Raw genomic sequence first — 21,227 nt, forward strand, 5'->3', positions numbered from 1 at the left:
CCTTTTGTATTTTTAGACAAAGATCCCATATTTATGAGGCATTCACAGGAGGAAGCAATGAATGCCTTTGGTGCTCAATTAGGGAAGGACCTAAGTAGAGGGCAGGGGTGGGGCAGGGCATTAAAGAAGGAACAAGGTTTGTTCGCAGAGGCTTCCAGGCCCAAAGTCCTCACATCTGGTGATGAGCGTGTCTGTCTGTAGCAGAAAGTGGGGTCTGGCTGCTCCCTGCTCAAAAGCCAATAAAAAGGTCAGGGTGGTGGAAAGGAATGTGTGTCTATTTTGGATGCCAGCAATGGTCCTGGGCGCTGAGACTTCTGTCCAGAGGCCCCCTCCCCCTCCCACTGAGCATCCCTGGGCAAGGGCTTTTGTCACCTGAACGAGGGGCTACACGCAGACACAGCAGAGTCAGCTCGGACAGTCCTCCTGACATTGGTCCTGCTCTGGGCGGACCAGCGTCATCTTGACTGTTTTAGGTACAGTTAATCTTCAGGTTCAGGGTCATTTTATTCCCATGTCTTTGAGGGCAATTCTTGGAATGGCGGCAGCTTCTGTCATGGCTACCGTCTGGTCATCACGTAGTTAACGTCTTCCTCCTGGTGAGGGTTTCAGTGGCTGTAAGACAGCTCTTAAGATGTGGACAAGAATAGTATCTGTAGCCTTTGAAAAGGAAAGAAAGCTCCTTGGTTTGCTTAATGACTAAACTCTTATTATTTAGTCTTGTTGGACAGTTTTCCTTTCTTTCTGCATTTTCTCACTTCTCTGGTTATGATTAATCTTTGGCTAAAGATTTTCCACAAAAAAATGGCAGGCAGAGGACTTGGGGTAAAGGACAGTATCACTTCCACCTCCAGATGCAGGGAGAGTGCCTTTCACATGAGACATTTATTTCTAACTTCAGGGAGACAGGGAGGAAGGTCAGAGTGTCCCTCTGCCTTGGCTCTTTCTTAAGTCACTTTAATTCAGAGCAAAGAGTCCTCCATGGAAGAACATTTGGGATGCCCTACCCTGGGCCCCAGGACTCAGTGTCTGTTTTATTATTTTGTTCCTAAACATGCACACCAAGCAGGTGATGTAGGTGTCAGTTTACCTGCATCTTGCAGAAGTGAAGCTAGACCGCAGCCTGGACTTGGTCGGGAGGTGCTGGGGAGCTCACATCAGGGCACAGGGAGCCCTCCTGTCCAGGCCGGGGCTTCTCCACACTGGACCGGGCCGCCCCTGCAGGGGTTCCTGCACAGAGGGGGCTGCCTGGTGAGGCTGCAGGACTCTTCCTGGAGTGAGAACAGCTGTGACTTTCCTGCCTTCTAGTGCTCACCTAAGAGGCTGTGGTGAAGAAAGGAGCATATATGTGTTTCCTGCATTTTCTGCAAATGCATGTTTTTATCCACCTGACTATAACCTTTCCCTACCATCCACCGGTGTGTCTGTTGGTAATAGCTTCAATGATGAATATTTGACATAAAGTAAAGTGCACAGCAGACCAGGATGCAGACATTAACTAAGCCTATAGGGATTTATTGGACCTGCAAGCTAGAAGCCCATGTAGAAACCCCCACCCACATCCCCTCTACCTGGCATCCTTCCCAGTGACCCACGAGGACATGGACCCGGTGGTGCTGCTCAGCTCACTTATGCTTCTCATGAGAGAGCTTAGCAGAGAAGCCAAGAGCCAGCATCCCGGCAGGGGCAGCTGGTGTATCTGCAGGGCCGGGCAGGGATTTCACAGTGAGGAAGGAAGAGTATGTTCACCTCTTAATAAATCCACTGTGATGGTTTCGAAAGGGCTCAATTTAGACAAGATTTATACAAGGGAAATCCTGCATATCTAAGTGTAAGTGACTCTGCCTTTCGTATTTGAAATATTTTTTTCCTATTTCTAAATGTCTTTCTAATCACAGACTGAATGTGTAAGCACAGAACAACAGATCCAGAGATGTCCTCCAGGGAAAACTGCCAAATGGAGAGGAAACCCCAGACCCTGACAGGAAAGCAGCCTTAACTGCCTTTGCACCTGCTCCAGGGGCTGAAGGCAAAATTGCTGAGTCCTGAGTCCCTCCCCCCAGGGAGAGGTCCTGAGCCCCCCGCCTCCCCCCTCCTGTCCTCCTGCAGGAGGTTTTTGTCTGGGCTCACACGGACGTCCCCTCACCGTGTCGCTCCTCCGCAGTAATACAAGCCTGTATCCTCGCCTGTCATGTTGTGCATGCACAGACACAACTCGTTAGTGGACTTCTTTATGCAGGTGATGAATCGGCCCTTCACGGCGTCTGCATAGGATGTGTAACTACCATCACCACTAATGGCTGCGACCCACTCCAGCCCCCTCCCTGGAGCCTGGCGGACCCAGCTCATGACATAATCCTCAAAACTAAATCCAGGAAATGCACAGTAGAGTCTCAGAGACCCCCCAGGCGGCACCAAACCTCCCCCAGACTCCACCAGCTGCTCCTCACACAGGACACCTGCAAACACAGAGACATCCTGGTCAGGACCCAGTCACATGTCCACTCACACCCTCAGTATCTCTTGTTCTCCGTAAATTACCTTGTAAAATAGCAGCCAGCACAGCCCAGCTCAGCCAGAACTCCATGGTGAGTCCTCTGAGTTCAGTCCTGAGCACTGGGTGGGAGCACCTGGGAATCCCGGGGCTGGGGCTCCTCTCCCAGAGCTGCAGGGTCAGGGCTGGGCTGACTTTTATAAGCAGAGGGAGGACCTTATTTGCATGACCGTCTAGTGTAGAAGAGGTGATGTCACTGAATGGCCTCAGAAAAGGCTGGTCCCAGAGCAGGTGTGAGAGGCTTGGACTTTGTGGTGTTGAAAGCATTGGGGAAATATAGCTTTGATCATGTGACTTTTCCAGAGGCAACAGTTAGCGCCCATATGTTGTTTTCCACGTGCACACACAGCCTGTGAGGCAGCTGTCACTGTGACCCTCATACCACAGGTGTAAACTACACCCACACGTGCAGAGGCTGTGTGGAGCGTCCAGGGATATACATGGGGTGCGCGACAGATAGAGGCTGAGAAAATGCTTTCTAATGTTCCTCAAAGATCCTCAAATTGCGACAAGTTGCTCAGCGTCAAAATCTCATCAATACATCAGATAATCGTATTAATGAGACAAACAGGAAATTGAAATTGTGGAGAGAGGCAAGTGCTCACAGGGCGACAAAGCTTTAGGACATGGACTTGACCGGGGCCGAGGCTGCTGGCCGGAATACACCTACCGCGAGATAAACTGGACACGGTGCCGGCAGGTCGAGGTGGTACAGGTGCAAACCCCCTGGGTCTCCTCACCAGCTTCCTCACCTGTGCCCACCTGGTCCTGCTGAGCGTGTAGCACGTGGTGTCACCTCTCGTGCACACAGGTGTGTCTTCCTCCCCGGGCAGCCCAGAGTCCTGCCTGAGCTCCCAGGTCCTCCTGCGTCGTGGGGAGGAGGACCTTGGCCCTGGACTTGGGTCTGGCCTGTTTCCCGGCATCTCCCCCGCCGTGTGATCCAGCTGTGCCGAGCACCTAGCACGTAGGATGTGGGGACCCAGGCTCCCAGGGGGAGATGGGCGGTCACGTCCCAGGTGCGGGTGGTGCCCAGACACAGGCACGGCCCTGACAGATTAAAGTGACAGCAGCCCCGTCGTTTGTTCCCGTGTGTGCGTTGGGAGGGCCTGCAGGAGAAGCCCACCTGCCCAGGCAGGGTCCCTGTGAGCGTCTCGGGTTCAGCGGTAGGACCTGCTCCTACGAGGCACCCCCTGCTGTAGGGGAGGGTGACCTGACTGTGGGCTGGGGGCTCCGCCAGGGCTCAGGGCTGGGCCCTGTGTCCACCGGTGCGGGCGTTTCTTGGGCCCTGACTTCCTTTCAGCAAGATGCCCGGGTCAGCAGTGGTGCCTGCACCCCAGCCCTTCCTCAGGACAATCTCTCACAAACCTGGACGGAGCTCAGCACAAGGGCCCAGTAGTCATGCCCCAATCCTTCCCCGCCTGACCTGGAGCTCACCTCTCCATCACAGACGGCCATGAGTTATTGTAGTAGCTCCATTTACAGTTGAGCTAAAGTGCCAGCAACAGAGACGTTCCTCCACAGATTAAGAGGTAAACAATGCACCATGCATCCAGGCAGTGGACTTGTATTCAGCAATTTAAATACTAAACTATTATATCACGAAAGGACGTGAGCTAAAAGTGACAACGGAAATGATTGGAGTCTGAGGACGGAAGTCGGAGACGCTGCACATAAGCCCTGGGGCCTGGAGGGCAGTGGCGTTTCCACCAGGGGTCGGGTAACGGGTCTGTTCCTTCCGTGCATGTGGAATTGAACAGTCAGTACCTGATGGCATCGGTGCAGCCAGGTTTCTCCCCGTTGGATGGAAAGTCACCGACAAGCAAGGGGAAAGCCTGGATTTACCATGTGGTGTTGCACTAGGATCTGAGAAGTGAGAATGTTCTCACAGTTACCTCAGTACAGGTCAGAGGTGAGATGCAGAGATAGCTGCAGACGTGTGTGTGTATATGTGGGTCGTGCACACAGATACATTCCCAAGGTCTGTTAGGTGATGGGGTCTGGAGGCAACGCCCCCGACGGCGACAGGACACCAGCATCAGCATCCTAGTAGCCAACGTCCTGGTTCCTAATACTCTTCTCCAGAAGAGGAGCCAGCACTCATCTGAGGACTGGCTAGGTCTAGGGCTGGAGAAGAGGATACAGATGATTATCCTGCAGGTTGTTGTGGGACCAGAAAGTAAGGAAGTGTTCACCCAAATGGATGGGGGCAGGTAAAGAGGAGACAGGAGACCACCTGAAAGAGCCCCCGCGGATGCCAGGCTGTAGTCGTTACGGAAGCAAAGCAAATGCCTTAGTATCAAACCTTAGCACAAAGTATGAAAGAAACGTCCGTGATTCCTACTGAAATAAAGAGATTCAGGAAACAAAACTAACGGGGACGGAAGGACACATGTCCCTGAAGGAATAGCTCCAGGTGACTCATCAGGATCACAGCCCCTGCAGAAGGGGGACTTAACCCTCCACCCCTGAGGGTGGCCTGGGCTTAGGGGCGTGGCAGACATTGTGGGTGACCCTGAGCTGCAGGGTGTGTTTTTGGATATCATGCCAGAAACATGACTCATCCAATTCTTTTTAACTTTTCTGTGTCTGTTCAAAACCCTGTTCTGGAGACAGCAAGAGCCACAGTGACACTGAGATGGGAATTAAAGCACAGACGTGGAGAACACGCTTTCGAAAATCACAGTTGATCAAGGACTTGTGTCATGTGTATTCAGTAAATTCACAGCTTGAAAACAGCAACAGAAAATAAAAACAATGAAAACTGAGCCAGTGATCTGAAGATACTTCCAGAAAGAAGAGAAAACAGGGATTTTACAAGATTTTTCATGAAAGACCCATGAAATAACACGATGAAGAGGTACTGCTTCGCACCTGTTGCAACAGTTAAAGCGCAAAACGTAGTAAAAAAGTCAGCCACTGGAGATGGTGTAGAACGGAAGTGCCCTCGTCCACTTGCTGGAAGGAGTGCACATGGCAGCCAGTTGGGAAGATGTTTGACGATTTCTTAGAGGGAGAAACAGAGGCTCACCGTGTGATTGAGGAGTGGGCTAGAAACTATTTACCAAAGGATTGGAATATTTATGCTTTTACAAATATCTTCATGAGGGCACTTGTACCAGCTGAACACACTTGAGCCTCTACCACTCCCTGTATTTGGTTTATGGAGTCCATTCTATGGTTATTTCCCATTTCATGAGGATACACCTGTTTCTATTGTTCCCTGTTATCTCTCTCTATTTTAGCTCTATTGTCTACCTACCCAGCACATGACTAGGTACCTGCAACACACCATAGGTGTCACATGTAACCTGTGTGAAGACATTTCCAAATGTCCTTTTAGGAACAAAATAACTCCCGTGCCATGTGGACAAAAATTTACAAGTATAAACATTACTCATACTATTGATAGGAAAGGCATTGCATCACACAGGACTGAGGAGGTTTTCAGGATGAGAGGACGTGGAAATCCATCAGAGGGTGGAAGCAGATGTGACGTTCAACAGAAGAATTATTTATGCCATTAAATGATTCACAACTTGACAACGAAAAAAGGGCACTTACTGGCCTGAATTTAAAATAAAGTTCTTAGAAGAAATCTTTCTGTGCAGGCTGTCCTAAGAGAGATGGGGGAGCACAGACACACCAGGCTCCACGAAACAACGTCCCACGTTCCGAGGCAGGGATGCCTCCTGGAATCACGACGGATGGAGGCTGCGGGGGAGACAAGGGTCCCGTGGGGAGGCCCCAGCTTCTGAGAGGAATCCCCCCGGCACATCCCCTGCACCTGCCCTGAAACTGGTCCTCTGGTTGCCTGGTGACCTGCGCGCCCCCTGGTGGCGGGAGCGGCCCCTGCAGGGAGGGGGGGTCTGGATGCACCCTGACCTCTCCCTGTCCTCCTGGGGCAGGAACGCAGGGCTGAGTCCTGGGTCCTCACGGGACGGAGCTGCGGGGACCCCTGAATCTGTGATGTGTGTCTGGAGGTGCAGAGGCCTTTTGGAGAGACAGGATGCACCCTGTGCTTCCCAGAACCAAAGCCCCCAGTCCCTCCAGCCCTGTCCCTGGGGCTGAGGGATCCAGTCCCAGCAGTCAGCACTGTCTGTGATGGAGGATCAGAGACCGAGCAGGGGAGGGAGAGGGTCTTCCATAGTCCTGGGCCCGCCACCTGCACCAGCACCTGGGACAGGACACCTGGGGAAGGAGAAACCATGAGACACCCACTTCACAGCCGTCACCCCGTAATTCCACCTTCCTCCGAGCCAGGAGATGCTCACGGCTGGGAGATGGAACCCAGAGGAGGAACGGTCAGAAGGTTTTCATGTGCTTTTTGATTCAGCCTTTGTCTTCACGTTCTGGACGAGATTTATATTGGACACACGAATATCAATCTCACAACCCATGGCCATATAGCTCATGGCTGAATGAAGCTGACCTGGCACATATATCTTCTCCTAAGTCCAGTCACGGCCGTTTCTGCGTAGGGACACTACACGGTTCTTCAGCACTGTGCCTGGGGTCACGTTCAACAATTGCCCCAAATCACAGAAATGTGTAAAGCATGGCACTAAGTTGGCCCAGAAACGTGCTCATTTTCATGACAGGAGTTGAAACAAAGAAAGAGAGTATCAGCTTCACTGACCTCAGATGGGGATGTGTGTGTGTGTGTGTGTGTGTGTGTGTGTGTGTGTGTGTGTCTTGGGTGATTCAAGGAACTGGCTGCACTGTACATGTCCCTGAATGACCAGGAAACAACAATGAGTGTTGTGGGTGGTAATAAAAGCTGCACGTGTGGAATCTGTAATGAGGGTCACTGCACCTGCAGTGCTGGGTGACTGTGGCATTAGAGCCTACAGCACTGCATGCTGCAGACGCCAACTGCTCTGTGCAGGTGACGGAAAGAAGGAGGGTCTGTCTCTTCCTTCCACATCCACCAAAGCAAAAACATTAATAATCTTTAAAAATCTCCTGCACCTTCTCAAGACATTCAACAGTTTTGACATTTACACTCACTGGGAAAATAATTGCGAGGCCCAGTGTTGTTTTGAGAGTATTTGAGAAAAAGAAAAAGAAAGCAAAAATAAAGACTTCGCTCCTTAGGATAATGTGTCTGTAATTGTGTGTGTGTGTGTCTGTGTGTGTGTGCCAGTGTCTCTGTGTGTGTGCAAATGTGTAAAAAATCAACTGAATGTCAATAAAAAATTTAAATTAAAATACACACACACACAATTTTCTGAGCATGACATAAATCACAATAATGAGACATTAGGACAGAGAAGAGGGTCTCTGGTGGAGCTCCTGGGCAGGGAGAGGAAGCCCAGGCTCTGAGAAGCATCCCTCCCAGCCTCCCCCCTGCACCTGCTCCTGGGCTCAGCTTTGTACTCAGTGGGTCCTGAGCGGCCCCTGGTGGGGATGGGCCCCATGCAGGGAGGTTTGTGTCTGGGCTCACATGGAAGTCACATCACTGTGTGTCTGTACAGTAATAGACGGCCGTGTCCTCGGGGGTCACGCTGCTCAGTGACATGGAGACTTGGCTCTTGGAGGTGTCGCTGGTGATGCTGAGCCGGGACTTCAGGGCTGGGTTATAGATTGTGCTTTCTTCATACTCCATCAAACTCAATATAGAACCAAGCCACTCCAGGCCCTTTCCTGGAGCCTGGCGGACCCAGCCTAAAGCATAGCTGGTAACTGAGAATCCGGAGACCGTGCAGGTGAGGGAGAGGGTCTGCGAGGGCTTCACCAGGCTGGGCCCCGACTCCTGCAGCTGCACCTGGGACAGGACACCTGTGGACAGAGAGAAGCACGGTGACTCCGGGGCTCAGAGGCAGCTTCCCTGTGTGTTCCTGTCTGAATCCCCGAGACACTCACCTCTAGGAGCTGACAGCAGAAAGAGGAAGAACCACAGTGGATTCATCTTCTTACAGATGAGATTCACGCCTCCCAGAAAATCTCCTCAAGCTGGAGGAGAAGCCTGCATTTATGGGAACTGGTGCTTTGTTTTTACCTGGTGGCCTAAGGGGAGATTTGCATATGGGAGGGACCTTTGTATAAAAAGCAGAAAGTAGTGAAGGGAGGTCCCTGTGTCTGGAGTTGCCCCTGTGAGGGGTGTTCTGACTGTGCCCTCAGAGAACACAGCCCCACCTGGTCCCCTCCCCATGCCTGGGGGCCTCTTTGTCCAGGAGTGAAGTGATGCTGAAGGGCTGGTCAGGAAAGCAGCTGTGGGCACAGTACAGACTCACTCCTCCTGGAAGTGATTATTTCTTACTCTCTGTGTCACTGACAGTGACATGGGAGCTCAGCTCACATAGTCCCCACCACCCTGGGTGAGAGAACAGGCATGATGCTTGGAAGTGAACCTTCAGAGTGAATGGCTTGCAGAGGGTGAGGGCGTCATGGTCAGAGGAAATCTCCCACCTCAGGAAGGAGGTTCCCCTGAAAACTCCACCTGAGAGCAGCTTTCCAGAGTCCTGGGTCCCTGAGTCCTGGGACGGAGCCTGAGGTCATATGAGTATGTAGAGCTGGAGAGCAGAGCACAGCTCCATCCCGTCTCCCTGTGGGCACTGAGGATGCGGCCTCAGATCAGCATCCCAGTCTGCAAGGATGTGAGTTGGGGATCAGGTAGTCACAGCGTGTCTGAACTGTAGAGTGGGTTTGCCAGGGGTGTGGGATGCTGTCATCAGTGTCATCCGTGGTGTCATGTCTCCTGGGACCAGAAAGTGCAGTGTGAGTCCCCATCTCTGACTGGCACCCTTGGACATGTAACACTGTCTCCACTCCTGCCGTGAGATGTCACACCTGTGGGTCTCGGGCAGCTCCGCCCTTCCTCGGCCCAGTGATGTCACCTGTACACTGACTGATGTAGAACTTGCTATCTTTGAAAAGCCCTTTCCTCCGTACTATTTTATGAACAGAGTCCCATATGGTTTGTATCATTTCAATAATATTACTAGAGTAAATTAAATAATAAAGAACCCGTCTGCCGGATGTAGATAACTGAAGCGTCAACTAAAGCAGCAAGAGCAAGAATCAAAGGACAAGCCTGGACCCTCTGGTCTGCACCCGAAGAGGGAGCCGAGATGCTGTGGGATGGGGGAGGGGAAGGGAGGGCATCCAGCACCTAGAAGCAGGTGAGCCCATTATTCTGCAGGTGGAATCCGGGCCTGCATTGGAACAGATGCCCCACACCTGACCCAGCCTTCCTGGGCTGGTGGCCGGGAAAAGACCCTTAGGAGTTCACGTTCACATAGAAAGGAATACGAGGGTGAGACGAAAATTATCCTCACTCTGGCTGTAGAATGTATTTTAGTTAACTTTTAGAAAAGACAAATACATCATTTTTCGACGTCATCTTCTTGCTTTTCAATACACCTTGTTCCTCTGTTGACAAGCTTTCGTATTCCCTCATTAACGAATGTTTTAGGCTGAGCTGTGAGCCACGAATGCACTGCTGTCTTCACGTTATCAGAAGTGAATCTTTGTCCTTGTAGGGCTGCTTTCAGGGGACCAAACAGGTGAAAGTCTGATGGAACAAGATCTGGACTATGGGGAGGATGCGTTAACACCCTACAATGAAGATTTTGCAGAGTGTTGACAGTGTGGGCAGATGTGGGTCGACGTGCGTTGTCATGCAAGATCACAGCGCCCTTGGAGAGCAGTCCTGTGCGTTTAATCCCTGGACATGGAGGGGTGTCTGGCTGCTTCTTGATAGCTAACCCTTCTCTATCCATCCATACACTATTCTTCACGACAAAGCTCTTTCTCCACACTGGGCAGAAAGTCTTCGATAAATGACGGCGCCAGGTTCACTCCCAAACCAAAAAACAAATCAGTAAATGCTTCTCTTCCTTCATGCACATCACCAGTGAGGCATCTGTTTTTGTTTGCACCGCGTGACAAATGAACGGATGTAACACGTTCATGCCTGCGCAGCAGGGACTGGGGAGACAGCAGCCTTGAATGGAGAGCGCTGATAAAGCTATGGGGTCAAGAGAAGATTTAATATAACCGGAGTGTGGATAATCTTTGACTCACCCTCGTGTAACAGGAGTCTTTATGTTTCAGGGGTTGGGGGTGTGTTGCTAGGGTCTGTTTACCCCTAGAGAAATGTGTTAGGTCCCCTGCACTAAGAAATTTATTTTGTCATTTCTGGAGATAACTGAAAGCAATAATGTCTGGAGACTAGATCCCTTTATAATTGCTGGAGAGAATATCCCACAGAGATGACCCATGGACGATGGTCCAAAGAAGTGGTGAGATTTAAGCCATATGATTTTCAAAGTTACAGTGATGGTCACACCACGAGGCCCTGACCCGTGTGATGGGGGGAGAAGGACGGGTGACGGTGGGCTCCATGGGGACCACGTGGACAGGTCCCTCTGGTGGCCTCTGCCTTTCCCCTTCTGATGCCCCAGAGCCCAAGTCAGAACGGGGTGTGGACTTCAGGGGAGTTGAGGCCAGAAGGCTGGGGACATTTAGGGCCTTTGCAGGAATCATGGAGAAAAGAAGAAGCAGGGACTGTCCATGGAAAAACAGCAGTGTCCGCGGTGATACTGGATGTCACTGAGTATGCAGGGATTCACTGTCCGCACGTTCCGTCCTGCAGCTCCGCTTGGAATCCAGGTTCACACATGAAGGATGCAGATGAAACTATACCTAGTATACCTGATGGTTGTCTAAAATACACTAAGAAGTCAATCTCAAAAATAAGAAATATGTATTTACTTAGTTTTATTTATTGGCTGTGCTGGATCTTTGTTGCTGCGCGGGCTTTCTGTAGTTGCAGAGAGTACGCACTACTTTTCATTGCGGGGTGAGGGCTTCTTCTTGCACCGGCTCCTCTTGTTGCAGCGCACGGGCTGTAGGCACGTGGGTTTCCGCAGTTGTGGAGCCTGGGCTCAGTAGTTGTGGCACACAGACTTAGTTGCTCCGCAGTGTGTAGGGTCTTCCTGGCCCAGAATCGAACCTGTGTGCCCTGTATTGACAGGCAGATTCTTAACCACTGTGCCACCAGGGAAGACCCCCAAAGTAAGAAATAGAGTATTGAAAAATGGTGCACAACCTCGACAAACTCCTTACTTCAAAGACACAAAGGTTGCAAATAAGGCTGTGGGAGGACATGTGTCACAGGGAAATGCACGGGAAAACAACAAGGGCAGACCCCTGCAGACTCACTAGAGTGGCCAAAATCAGGACACTGAGGACCTCCAACCCTGGGAGGAGGTGGAGCAGCAGGGGGTCTGTTCACTGTTGGTGGGGATGCAAAACGGGTGCACCTGGGGAGACACCTTGGTGGCCTCATACAAAAGCAAATATACTCTTATGTTTCAGCAATAGTGCACTTGTGTACGTACCTGAAAGACAATAAAATGTAGCTCTAGACCAAAAGGTGCACATGATATTTACTTAGCTTTATTCCTATTTGCCGACATTTGGAATCACCAAGATGTCCTTTCACAGCTGAATGACTTTATAAACTGTGTATGTCCCAACAGTGCACACTGAAATGTCACACAGGTTCAGAATGAAGCATCCAAGGGTGAGATGGAAATGCGAAGTGGAGATGCCAGAAAAACAAAACTGGCAAGATGAGGTCAGGAATGGGAACGTGGCCGTGAGCGCTGAGGTTCCTAAGAGGCTGTGCCGCGTGAGGCTGAAGGGAAAACAGCTTGGGATTGTCAGGAGGGAAATCTCCTCCTCTGCCCCTCTTGGATTCTCGGGGCTGAACTGATAATAAAAGTGACAAAGACAGATTAACAAGAGAAAAGAAATACATTTTGACCGTGGGCACGGACGTGTCATAGAAAGAGATCTAGCAGTGCCCAAAGCAGGCACCTTTTGTATTTTTAGACAAAGATCCCATATTTATGAGGGAAGAAGCAATGAATGCCTTTGGTGCTCAATTAGGGAAGGACCTAAGTAGAGGGCGGGGGTGGGGCAGGGCATTAAAGAAGGAACAAGGTTTGTTCGCAGAGGCTTCCAGGCCCAAAGTCCTCACATCTGGTGATGAGCGTGTCTGTCTGTAGCAGAAAGTGGGGTCTGGCTGCTCCCTGCTCAAAAGCCAATAAAAAGGTCAGGGTGGTGGAAAGGAATGTGTGTCTATTTTGGATGCCAGCAATGGTCCTGGGCGCTGAGACTTCTGTCCAGAGGCCCCCTCCCCCTCCCACTGAGCATCCCTGGGCAAGGGCTTTTGTCACCTGAACGAGGGGCTACACGCAGACACAGCAGAGTCAGCTCGGACAGTCCTCCTGACATTGGTCCTGCTCTGGGCGGACCAGCGTCATCTTGACTGTTTTAGGTACAGTTAATCTTCAGGTTCAGGGTCATTTTATTCCCATGTCTTTGAGGGCAATTCTTGGAATGGCGGCAGCTTCTGTCATGGCTACCGTCTGGTCATCACGTAGTTAACGTCTTCCTCCTGGTGAGGGTTTCAGTGGCTGTAAGACAGCTCTTAAGATGTGGACAAGAATAGTATCTGTAGCCTTTGAAAAGGAAAGAAAGCTCCTTGGTTTGCTTAATGACTAAACTCTTATTATTTAGTCTTGTTGGACAGTGTTCCTTTCTTTCTGCATTTTCTCACTTCTCTGGTTATGATTAATCTTTGGCTAAAGATTTTCCACAAAAAAATGGCAGGCAGAGGACTTGGGGTAAAGGACAGTATCACTTCCACCTCCAGATGCAGGGAGAGTGCCTTTCACATGAGACATTTATTTCTAACTTCAGGGAGACAGGGAGGAAGGTCAGAGTGTCCCTCTGCCTTGGCTCTTTCTGAAGTCGCTTTATTTCAGAGCAAAGAGTCCTCCATGGAAGAACATTTGGGATGCCCTACCCTGGGCCCCAGGACTCAGTGTCTGTTTTATTATTTTGTTCCTAAACATGCACACCAAGCAGGTGATGTAGGTGTCAGTTTACCTGCATCTTGCAGAAGTGAAGCTAGACAGCAGCCTGGACTTGGTCGGGAGGTGCTGGGGAGCTCACATCAGGGCACAGGGAGCCCTCCTGTCCAGGCCGGGGCTTCTCCACACTGGACCTGGCCGCCCCTGCAGGGGTTCCTGCACAGAGGGGGCTGCCTGGTGAGGCTGCAGGACTCTTCCTGGAGTGAGAACAGCTGTGACTTTCCTGCCTTCTGGTGCTCACCTAAGAGGCTGTGGTGAAGAAAGGAGCATATATGTGTTTCCTGCATTTTCTGCAAATGCATGTTTTTATCCACCTGACTATAACCTTTCCCTACCATCCACCGGTGTATCTGTTGGTAATAGCTTCAATGATGAATATTTGACATAAAGTAAGGTGCACAGCAGACCAGCATGCAGACATTAACTAAGCCTATAGGGATTTATTGGACCTGCAAGCTAGAAGCCCATGTAGAAACCCCCACCCACATCCCCTCTACCTGGCATCCTTCCCAGTGACGCACGAGGACCCAGTGGTGCTGCTCAGCTCACTTACACTTCTCCTGACAGAGGTTAGCAGAGAAGCCAAGAGCCAGCATCCCGGCAGGGGCAGCTGGTGTATCTGCAGGGCCGGGCAGGGATTTCACAGTGAGGAAGGAAGAGTATGTTCCACTTCTAATAAATCCACTGTCATAATTTTGAAAGGGCTCAATTTAAACAAGATTTGTACAAGGGAAATCACGCATATCTAACTGTGACGGACTTTCTGCCTTTCGTATTTGAGACATTCTTTTTCCCATATTAAATGCCTTTCTTATCAGAGACTGAGTGTTTAAGCACAGAACAACAGATCCAGAGATGTCCTCCAGGGAAAACTGCCATATGGAGAGGAAACCCCAGACCCTGACAGGAAACCAGCCCTTATCTGCCATTGCACCTGCTCCTGGGGCTGAAGGCAAAATTGCTGAGTCCTGAGTCCCTCCCCCCAGAGAGAGGTCCTGAGCCCCCCGCCTCCCCCCTCCTGTCCTCCTGCAGGAGGTTTGTGTCTGGGCTCCCCTCGCTGTGTATCCTCTTGTACAGTAATGCTTGGTTGTGCAGGATCGTCCACTCACGGCGTATCCTCGGGCGCAGTAGTACACGGCCGTGTCCTCGGCTCTCAGGCTGTTCATCTGCAGCGTCGCCGTGCTCTTGGCGTTGTCCCTGGAGATGGTGAAGCGGCCCTTCACAGCGTCTGCGTATTTAGCCTGACTGGCATCACCACTAATGGCTGCGACCCCCTCCAGTCCCTTCCCTGGAGCCTGGCGGAACCAGCTCACGGCAAAATCAGCAAAGGTGAATCCAGAAGCTGCACAGGAGAGTCTCAGAGACCCCCCAGGCGACACCAAGCCTCCTCCAGACTCCACCAGCTGCTCCTCACAATGGACACCTGCAAACACAGAGACATCGTGGTGAGGACCGTGTCCCACGTCCACTCACACCCTCAGTATCTCTTGTTCTCCATAAATTACCTTGTAAAATAGCTACAAGGACAGCCCAGCTCAGCCAGAACTCCATGGTGAGTCGTCTGAGTTCAGTCCTGAGCCCTGGGTGGGAGCACCTGGGAATCCCGGCACTGGGGCTCCTGTCCCAGAGCTGCAGGGTCAGGGCTGGGCTGACTTTTATAAGCAGAGAGAGGACCTTATTTGCATGACCGTCTAGTGTAGAAGAGGTGATGTCACTGAATGGCCTCAGAAAGGGCAGGTCCCAGAGCAGGTGTGAGAGGCTTGGACTTTGTGGTGTTGAAAGCATTGGGGAAATACAGCTTTGATCATGTGACTTTTCCAGAGGAAACACTTAGCACCCATATGTCGTTTTCTACGTGCACACACAGCCTGTGAGGTAGCTGTCACTGTGACCCTCATACCACAGGTGTAAACTACACCCACACGTGCAGAGGCTGTGTGGAGCGTCCAGGGATAAACAAGGGGTGCGTGACAGATAGAGGCTGAGAAAATGCCTTTTAATGTTCCTCAAAGATCCTCAAATTGGGACAAGTTGCTCAGCGTCAAAATCTCATCAATACATCAGATAATCGTATTAATGAGGCAAACAGGAGATTGAAATTGTGGAGAGAGGCAAGTGCTCACAGGGCGACAAAGCATAAGGACATGGACTTGACCGGGGCCGAGGCTGCTGGCCGGAATACACCTACCGCGAGATAAACTGGACACGGTGCCGGCAGGTCGAGGTGGTACAGGTGCAAACCCCCTGGGTCTCCTCACCAGCTTCCTCACCCGTGCCCACCTGGTCCTGCTGAGCGTGCAGCACGTGGTGTCACCTCTCGTGCACACAGGTGTGTCTTCCTCCCCGGGCAGCCCAGAGTCCTGCCTGAGCTCCTAGGTCCTCCTGTGTTGTGGGGAGGAGGACCTTGGCCCTGGACTGGGTCTGGCCTGTTTCCCGGCGTCTCCCCTTGCCGTGTGATCCAGCTGTGCCGAGCACCTAGCATGTAGGGCGTGGGGACCCCTGCTCCCAGGAGGAGATGAGCGGTCACGTCCCAGGTGCGGGTGGGGCCCAGACATGGCCCTGACAGCTTAAAGTGACAGCAGCCCCGTCTTTTGTTCCCGTGTGTGCGTTGGGAGGGCCTGCAGGAGAAGCCCACCTGCCCAGGCAGGGTCCCTGTGAGCGTCTCGGGTTCAGCGGTAGGACCTGCTCCTACGAGGCACCCCCTGCTGTAGGGGAGGGTGACCTGACTGTGGGCTGGGGGCTCCGCCAGGGCTCAGGGCTGGGCCCTGGGTCCACCGGTGCGGGCGTTTCTTGGGCCCTGACTTCCTTTCAGCAAGATGCCCGGGTCAGCAGTGGTGCCTGCACCCCAGCCCTTCCTCAGGACAATCTCTCACAAACCTGGACGGAGCTCAGCACAAGGGCCCAGTAGTCATGCCCCAATCCTTCCCCGCCTGACCTGGAGCTCACCTCTCCATCACAGACGGCCATGAGTTATTGTAGTAGCTCCATTTACAGTTGAGCTAAAGTGCCAGCAACAGAGACGTTCCTCCACAGATTAGGAGGTAAACAATGCACCATGCATCCAGGCAGTGGACTTGTATTCAGCAATTTAAATACTAAACTATTATATCACGAAAGGATGTGAGCTAAAAGTGACAACGGAAATGATTGGAGTCAGAGGACGGAAGTCGGAGACGCTGCACATAAGCAATGGAGGCTGGAGGGCAGTGGCGTTTCCACCAGGGGTCGGGTAACGGGTCTGTTCCTTCCGTGCATGTGGAATTGAACAGTCAGTACCTGATGGCATCGGTGCAGCCAGGTTTCTCCCCGTTGGATGGAAAGTCACCGACAAGCAAGGGGAAAGCCTGGATTTACCATGTGGTGTTGCACTAGGATCTGAGAAGTGAGAATGTTCTCACAGTTACCTCAGTACAGGTCAGAGGTGAGATGCAGAGATAGCTGCAGACGTGTGTGTGTATATGTGGGTCGTGCACACAGATACATTCCCAAGGTCTGTTAGGTGATGGGGTCTGGAGGCAACGCCCCCGACGGCGACAGGACACCAGCATCAGCATCCTAGTAGCCAACGTCCTGGTTCCTAATACTCTTCTCCAGAAGAGGAGCCAGCACTCATCTGAGGACTGGCTAGGTCTAGGGCTGGAGAAGAGGATACAGATGATTATCCTGCAGGTTGTTGTGGGACCAGAAAGTAAGGAAGTGTTCACCCAAATGGATGGGGGCAGGTAAAGAGGAGACAGGAGACCACCTGAAAGAGCCCCCGCGGATGCCAGGCTGTAGTCGTTACGGAAGCAAAGCAAATGCCTTAGTATCAAACCTTAGCACAAAGTATGAAAGAAACGTCCGTGATTCCTACTGAAATAAAGAGATTCAGGAAACAAAACTAACGGGGACGGAAGGACACATGTCCCTGAAGGAATAGCTCCAGGTGACTCATCAGGATCACAGCCCCTGCAGAAGGGGGACTTAACCCTCCACCCCTGAGGGTGGCCTGGGCTTAGGGGCGTGGCAGACATTGTGGGTGACCCTGAGCTGCAGGGTGTGTTTTTGGATATCATGCCAGAAACATGACTCATCCAATTCTTTTTAACTTTTCTGTGTCTGTTCAAAACCCTGTTCTGGAGACAGCAAGAGCCACAGTGACACTGAGATGGGAATTAAAGCACAGACGTGGAGAACACGCTTTCGAAAATCACAGTTGATCAAGGACTTGTGTCATGTGTATTCAGTAAATTCACAGCTTGAAAACAGCAACAGAAAATAAAAACAATGAAAACTGAGCCAGTGATCTGAAGATACTTCCAGAAAGAAGAGAAAACAGGGATTTTACAAGATTTTTCATGAAAGACCCATGAAATAACACGATGAAGAGGTACTGCTTCGCACCTGTTGCAACAGTTAAAGCGCAAAACGTAGTAAAAAAGTCAGCCACTGGAGACGGTGTAGAACGGAAGTGCCCTCGTCCACTTGCTGGAAGGAGTGCACATGGCAGCCAGTTGGGAAGATGTTTGACGATTTCTTAGAGGGAGAAACAGAGGCTCACCGTGTGATTGAGGAGTGGGCTAGAAACTATTTACCAAAGGATTGGAATATTTACGCTTTTACAAATATCTTCATGAGAGCACTTGCATCACCTGAACACACTTGAGCCTCTACCACTCCCTGTATTTGGTTAATGGAGTCCACTCTATGGTTATTTCCCATTTCATGAGGATACACCTGTTTCTATTGTTCCCTGTTATCTCTCTCTATTTTAGCTCTATTGTCTACCTACCCAGTACATGACTAGGTACATGCAACACACCATAGGTGTCACATGCAACCTGTGTGAAGACATTTCCAAATGTCCTTTTAGGAACAAAATAACTCCCGTGCCATGTGGACAAAAATTTACAAGTATAAACATCACTCATACTATTGATAGGAAAGGCATTGCATCACACAGGACTGAGGAGGTTTTCAGGATGAGAGGACGTGGAAATCCATCAGAGGGTGGAAGCAGATGTGACGTTCAACAGAAGAATTATTTATGCCATTAAATGATTCACAACTTGAAAACTAATAAGAGTACTTACTGGCCTGAATTTAAAATAAAGTTCTTAGAAGAAATCTTTCTGTGCAGGCTGTCCTAAGAGAGACGGGGGAGCACAGACACACCAGACTCCACGAAACAACGTGCCACGTTCCAAGGCAGGGACGCTCCCTGGAATCACGACGGATGGAGGCTGCGGGGGAGGCAAGGGTCCCGTGGGGAGGCCCCAGCTTCTGAGAGGAATCCCCCCGGCACATCCCCTGCACCTGCCCTGAAACTGGTCCTCTGGTTGCCTGGTGACCTGCGCGCCCCCTGGTGGCGGGAGCGGCCCCTGCAGGGAGGGGGGGTCTGGATGCACCCTGACCTCTCCCTGTCCTCCTGGGGCAGGAACGCAGGGCTGAGTCCTGGGTCCTCAAGGGACGGAGCTGCGGGAAACCCTGAATCTGTGATGTGTGTCTGGAGGTGCAGAGGCCTTTTGGAGAGACAGGATGCACCCTGTGCTTCCCAGAACCGAAACCCCAGTCCCTCCAGCCCTGTCCCTGGGGCTGAGGGATCCAGTCCCAGCAGTCAGCACTGTCTGTGATGGAGGATCAGAGACCGAGCAGGGGAGGGAGAGGGTCTTCCATAGTCCTGGGCCCGCCACCTGCACCAGCACCTGGGACAGGACACCTGGGGAAGGAGAAATCATGAGACACCCACTTCACAGCCGTCACCGGGGAATTCTACCTTCCTCCGAGCCAGGAGATGCTCACGGCTGGGAGATGGAACCCAGAGGAGGAACGGTCAGAAGGTTTTCATGTGCTTTTTGATTCAGGCTTTGTCTTCACGTTCTGGACGAGATTTATATTGGACACACGAATATCAATCTCACAACCCATGGCCATATAGCTCATGGCTGAATGAAGCTGACCTGGCACATATATCTTCTCCTAAGTCCAGTCACGGCCGTTTCTGCGTAGGGACACTACACAGTTCTTCAGCACTGTGCCTGGGGTCACGTTCAACAATTGCCCCAAATCACAGAAATGTGTAAAGCATGGCACTAAGTTGGCCCAGAAACGTGCTCATTTTCATGACAGGAGTTGAAACAAAGAAAGAGAGTATCAGCTTCACTGACCTCAGATGGGGATGTGTGTGTGTGTGTGTGTGTGTGTGTTTGTGTGTGTCTTGGGTGATTCAAGGAACTGGCCGCACTGTACATGTCCCTGAATGACCAGAAAACGATAATGTGTGTTGTGGGTGGTAATAAAAGCTGCACGTGTGGAATCTGTAATGAGGGTCACTGCACCTGCAGTGCTGGGTGACTGTGGCATTAGAGCCTACAGCACTGCATGCCGCAGACGCCAACTGCTCTGTGCAGGTGACGGAAAGAAGGAGGGTCTGTCTCTTCCTTCCACATCCACCAAAGCAAAAACATTAATAATCTTTAAAAATCTCCTGCACCTTCTCAAGACATTCAACAGTTTCGACATTTACACTCACTGGGAAAATAATTGTGAGCCCCAGTGCTGTTCTGAGAGTATTTGAGAAAAAGAAAAAGAAAGCAAAAATAAAGACTTTGCTCCTTAGGATAATGTGTCTGTAATTGTGTGTGTGTGTGTCTGTGTGTGTGTGCCAGTGTCTCTGTGTGTGTGCAAATGTGTAAAAAATCAACTGAATGTCAATAAAAAATTTAAATTAAAATACACACACACACAATTTTCTGAGCATGACATAAACCACAATAATGAGACATTAGGACAGAGAAGAGGGTCTCTGGTGGAGCTCCTGGGCAGGGAGAGGAAGCCCAGGCTCTGAGAAGCATCCCTCCCAGCCTCCCCCCTGCACCTGCTCCTGGGCTCAGCTTTGTACTCAGTGGGTCCTGAGCGGCCCCTGGTGGCGATGGGCCCCATGCAGGGAGGTTTGTGTCGGGGCTCACACGGAAGTCACATCACTGTGTGTCTGTACAGTAATAGACGGCCGTGTCCTCGGGGGTCACGCTGCTCAGTGACATGGAGACTTGGCTCTTGGAGGTGTCGCTGGTGATGCTGAGCCGGGACTTCAGGGCTGGGTTATAATATGCGCTTCCACTATAACCTGCACCAAGCCACTCCAGCCCCTTTCCTGGAGCCTGGCGGACCCAGCCTACAGCATAGCTGGTTACTGAGAATCCGGAGACCGTGCAGGTGAGGGAGAGGGTCTGCGAGGGCTTCACCAGGCTGGGCCCCGACTCCTGCAGCTGCACCTGGGACAGGACACCTGTGGACAGAGAGAAGCACGGTGACTCCTGGGCTCAGAGGCAGCTTCCCCGTGTGTTCCTGTCTGAATCCCCGAGACACTCACCTCTAGGAGTTGACAGCAGAAAGAGGAAGAACCACAGTGGATTCATCTTCTTGCAGATGAGATTCACGCCTCCCAGAAAATCTCCTCAAGCTGGAGGAGAAGCCTGCATTTATGGGAACTGGTGCTTTGTTTTTACCTGGTGGCCTAAGGGGAGATTTGCATATGGGAGGGGCCTTTGTATAAAAAGCAGAAAGTAGTGAAGGGAGGTCCCTGTGTCTGGAGTTGCCCCTGTGAGGGGTGTTCTGACTGTGCCCTCAGAGAACTCAGCCCCACCTGGTCCCCTCCCCATGCCCGGGGGCCTCTTTGTCCAGGAGTGAAGTGATGCTGAGGGGCTGGTCAGGAAACCAGCTGTGGGCACAGTACAGACTCACTCCTCCTGGAAGTGATTATTTCTTACTCTCTGTGTCACTGACAGTGACATGGGAGCTCAGCTCGCATA

At 51.4% G+C, this 21,227-nt stretch overlaps 1 protein-coding gene and 1 gene segment (V, D, J or C); both read right to left on the reverse strand.

Moving 5' to 3' along the window:
• The window catches only part of LOC130851317 (immunoglobulin heavy constant mu-like), a 103,720-nt gene extending 95,234 nt beyond the window's left edge, over positions 1 to 8,486 (reverse strand). Inside the window, 3 exon segments of the C gene segment in view lie at positions 2,309 to 2,328; positions 8,024 to 8,329; positions 8,414 to 8,486. Coding sequence covers positions 2,309 to 2,328; positions 8,024 to 8,329; positions 8,414 to 8,459 — 372 coding nt within the window.
• Positions 8,487 to 13,982: 5,496 nt separating this feature from the next.
• Positions 13,983 to 20,834, reverse strand: LOC130852016 (uncharacterized). The gene is made up of 5 exons (XM_057732657.1): positions 20,789 to 20,834; positions 20,401 to 20,704; positions 14,943 to 15,055; positions 14,513 to 14,860; positions 13,983 to 14,056 (listed from the first exon to the last, which is right to left on the reverse strand). Exons 1-5 carry the CDS (start codon positions 20,832 to 20,834, stop codon positions 13,983 to 13,985), a joined length of 885 nt encoding a protein of 294 aa, XP_057588640.1.
• Positions 20,835 to 21,227: the final 393 nt, after the last annotated feature.

Source organism: Hippopotamus amphibius, chromosome 4 (genome assembly GCF_030028045.1).
Source record: "Hippopotamus amphibius kiboko isolate mHipAmp2 chromosome 4, mHipAmp2.hap2, whole genome shotgun sequence".
NCBI classification, from domain to species: domain Eukaryota; kingdom Metazoa; phylum Chordata; class Mammalia; order Artiodactyla; family Hippopotamidae; genus Hippopotamus; species Hippopotamus amphibius.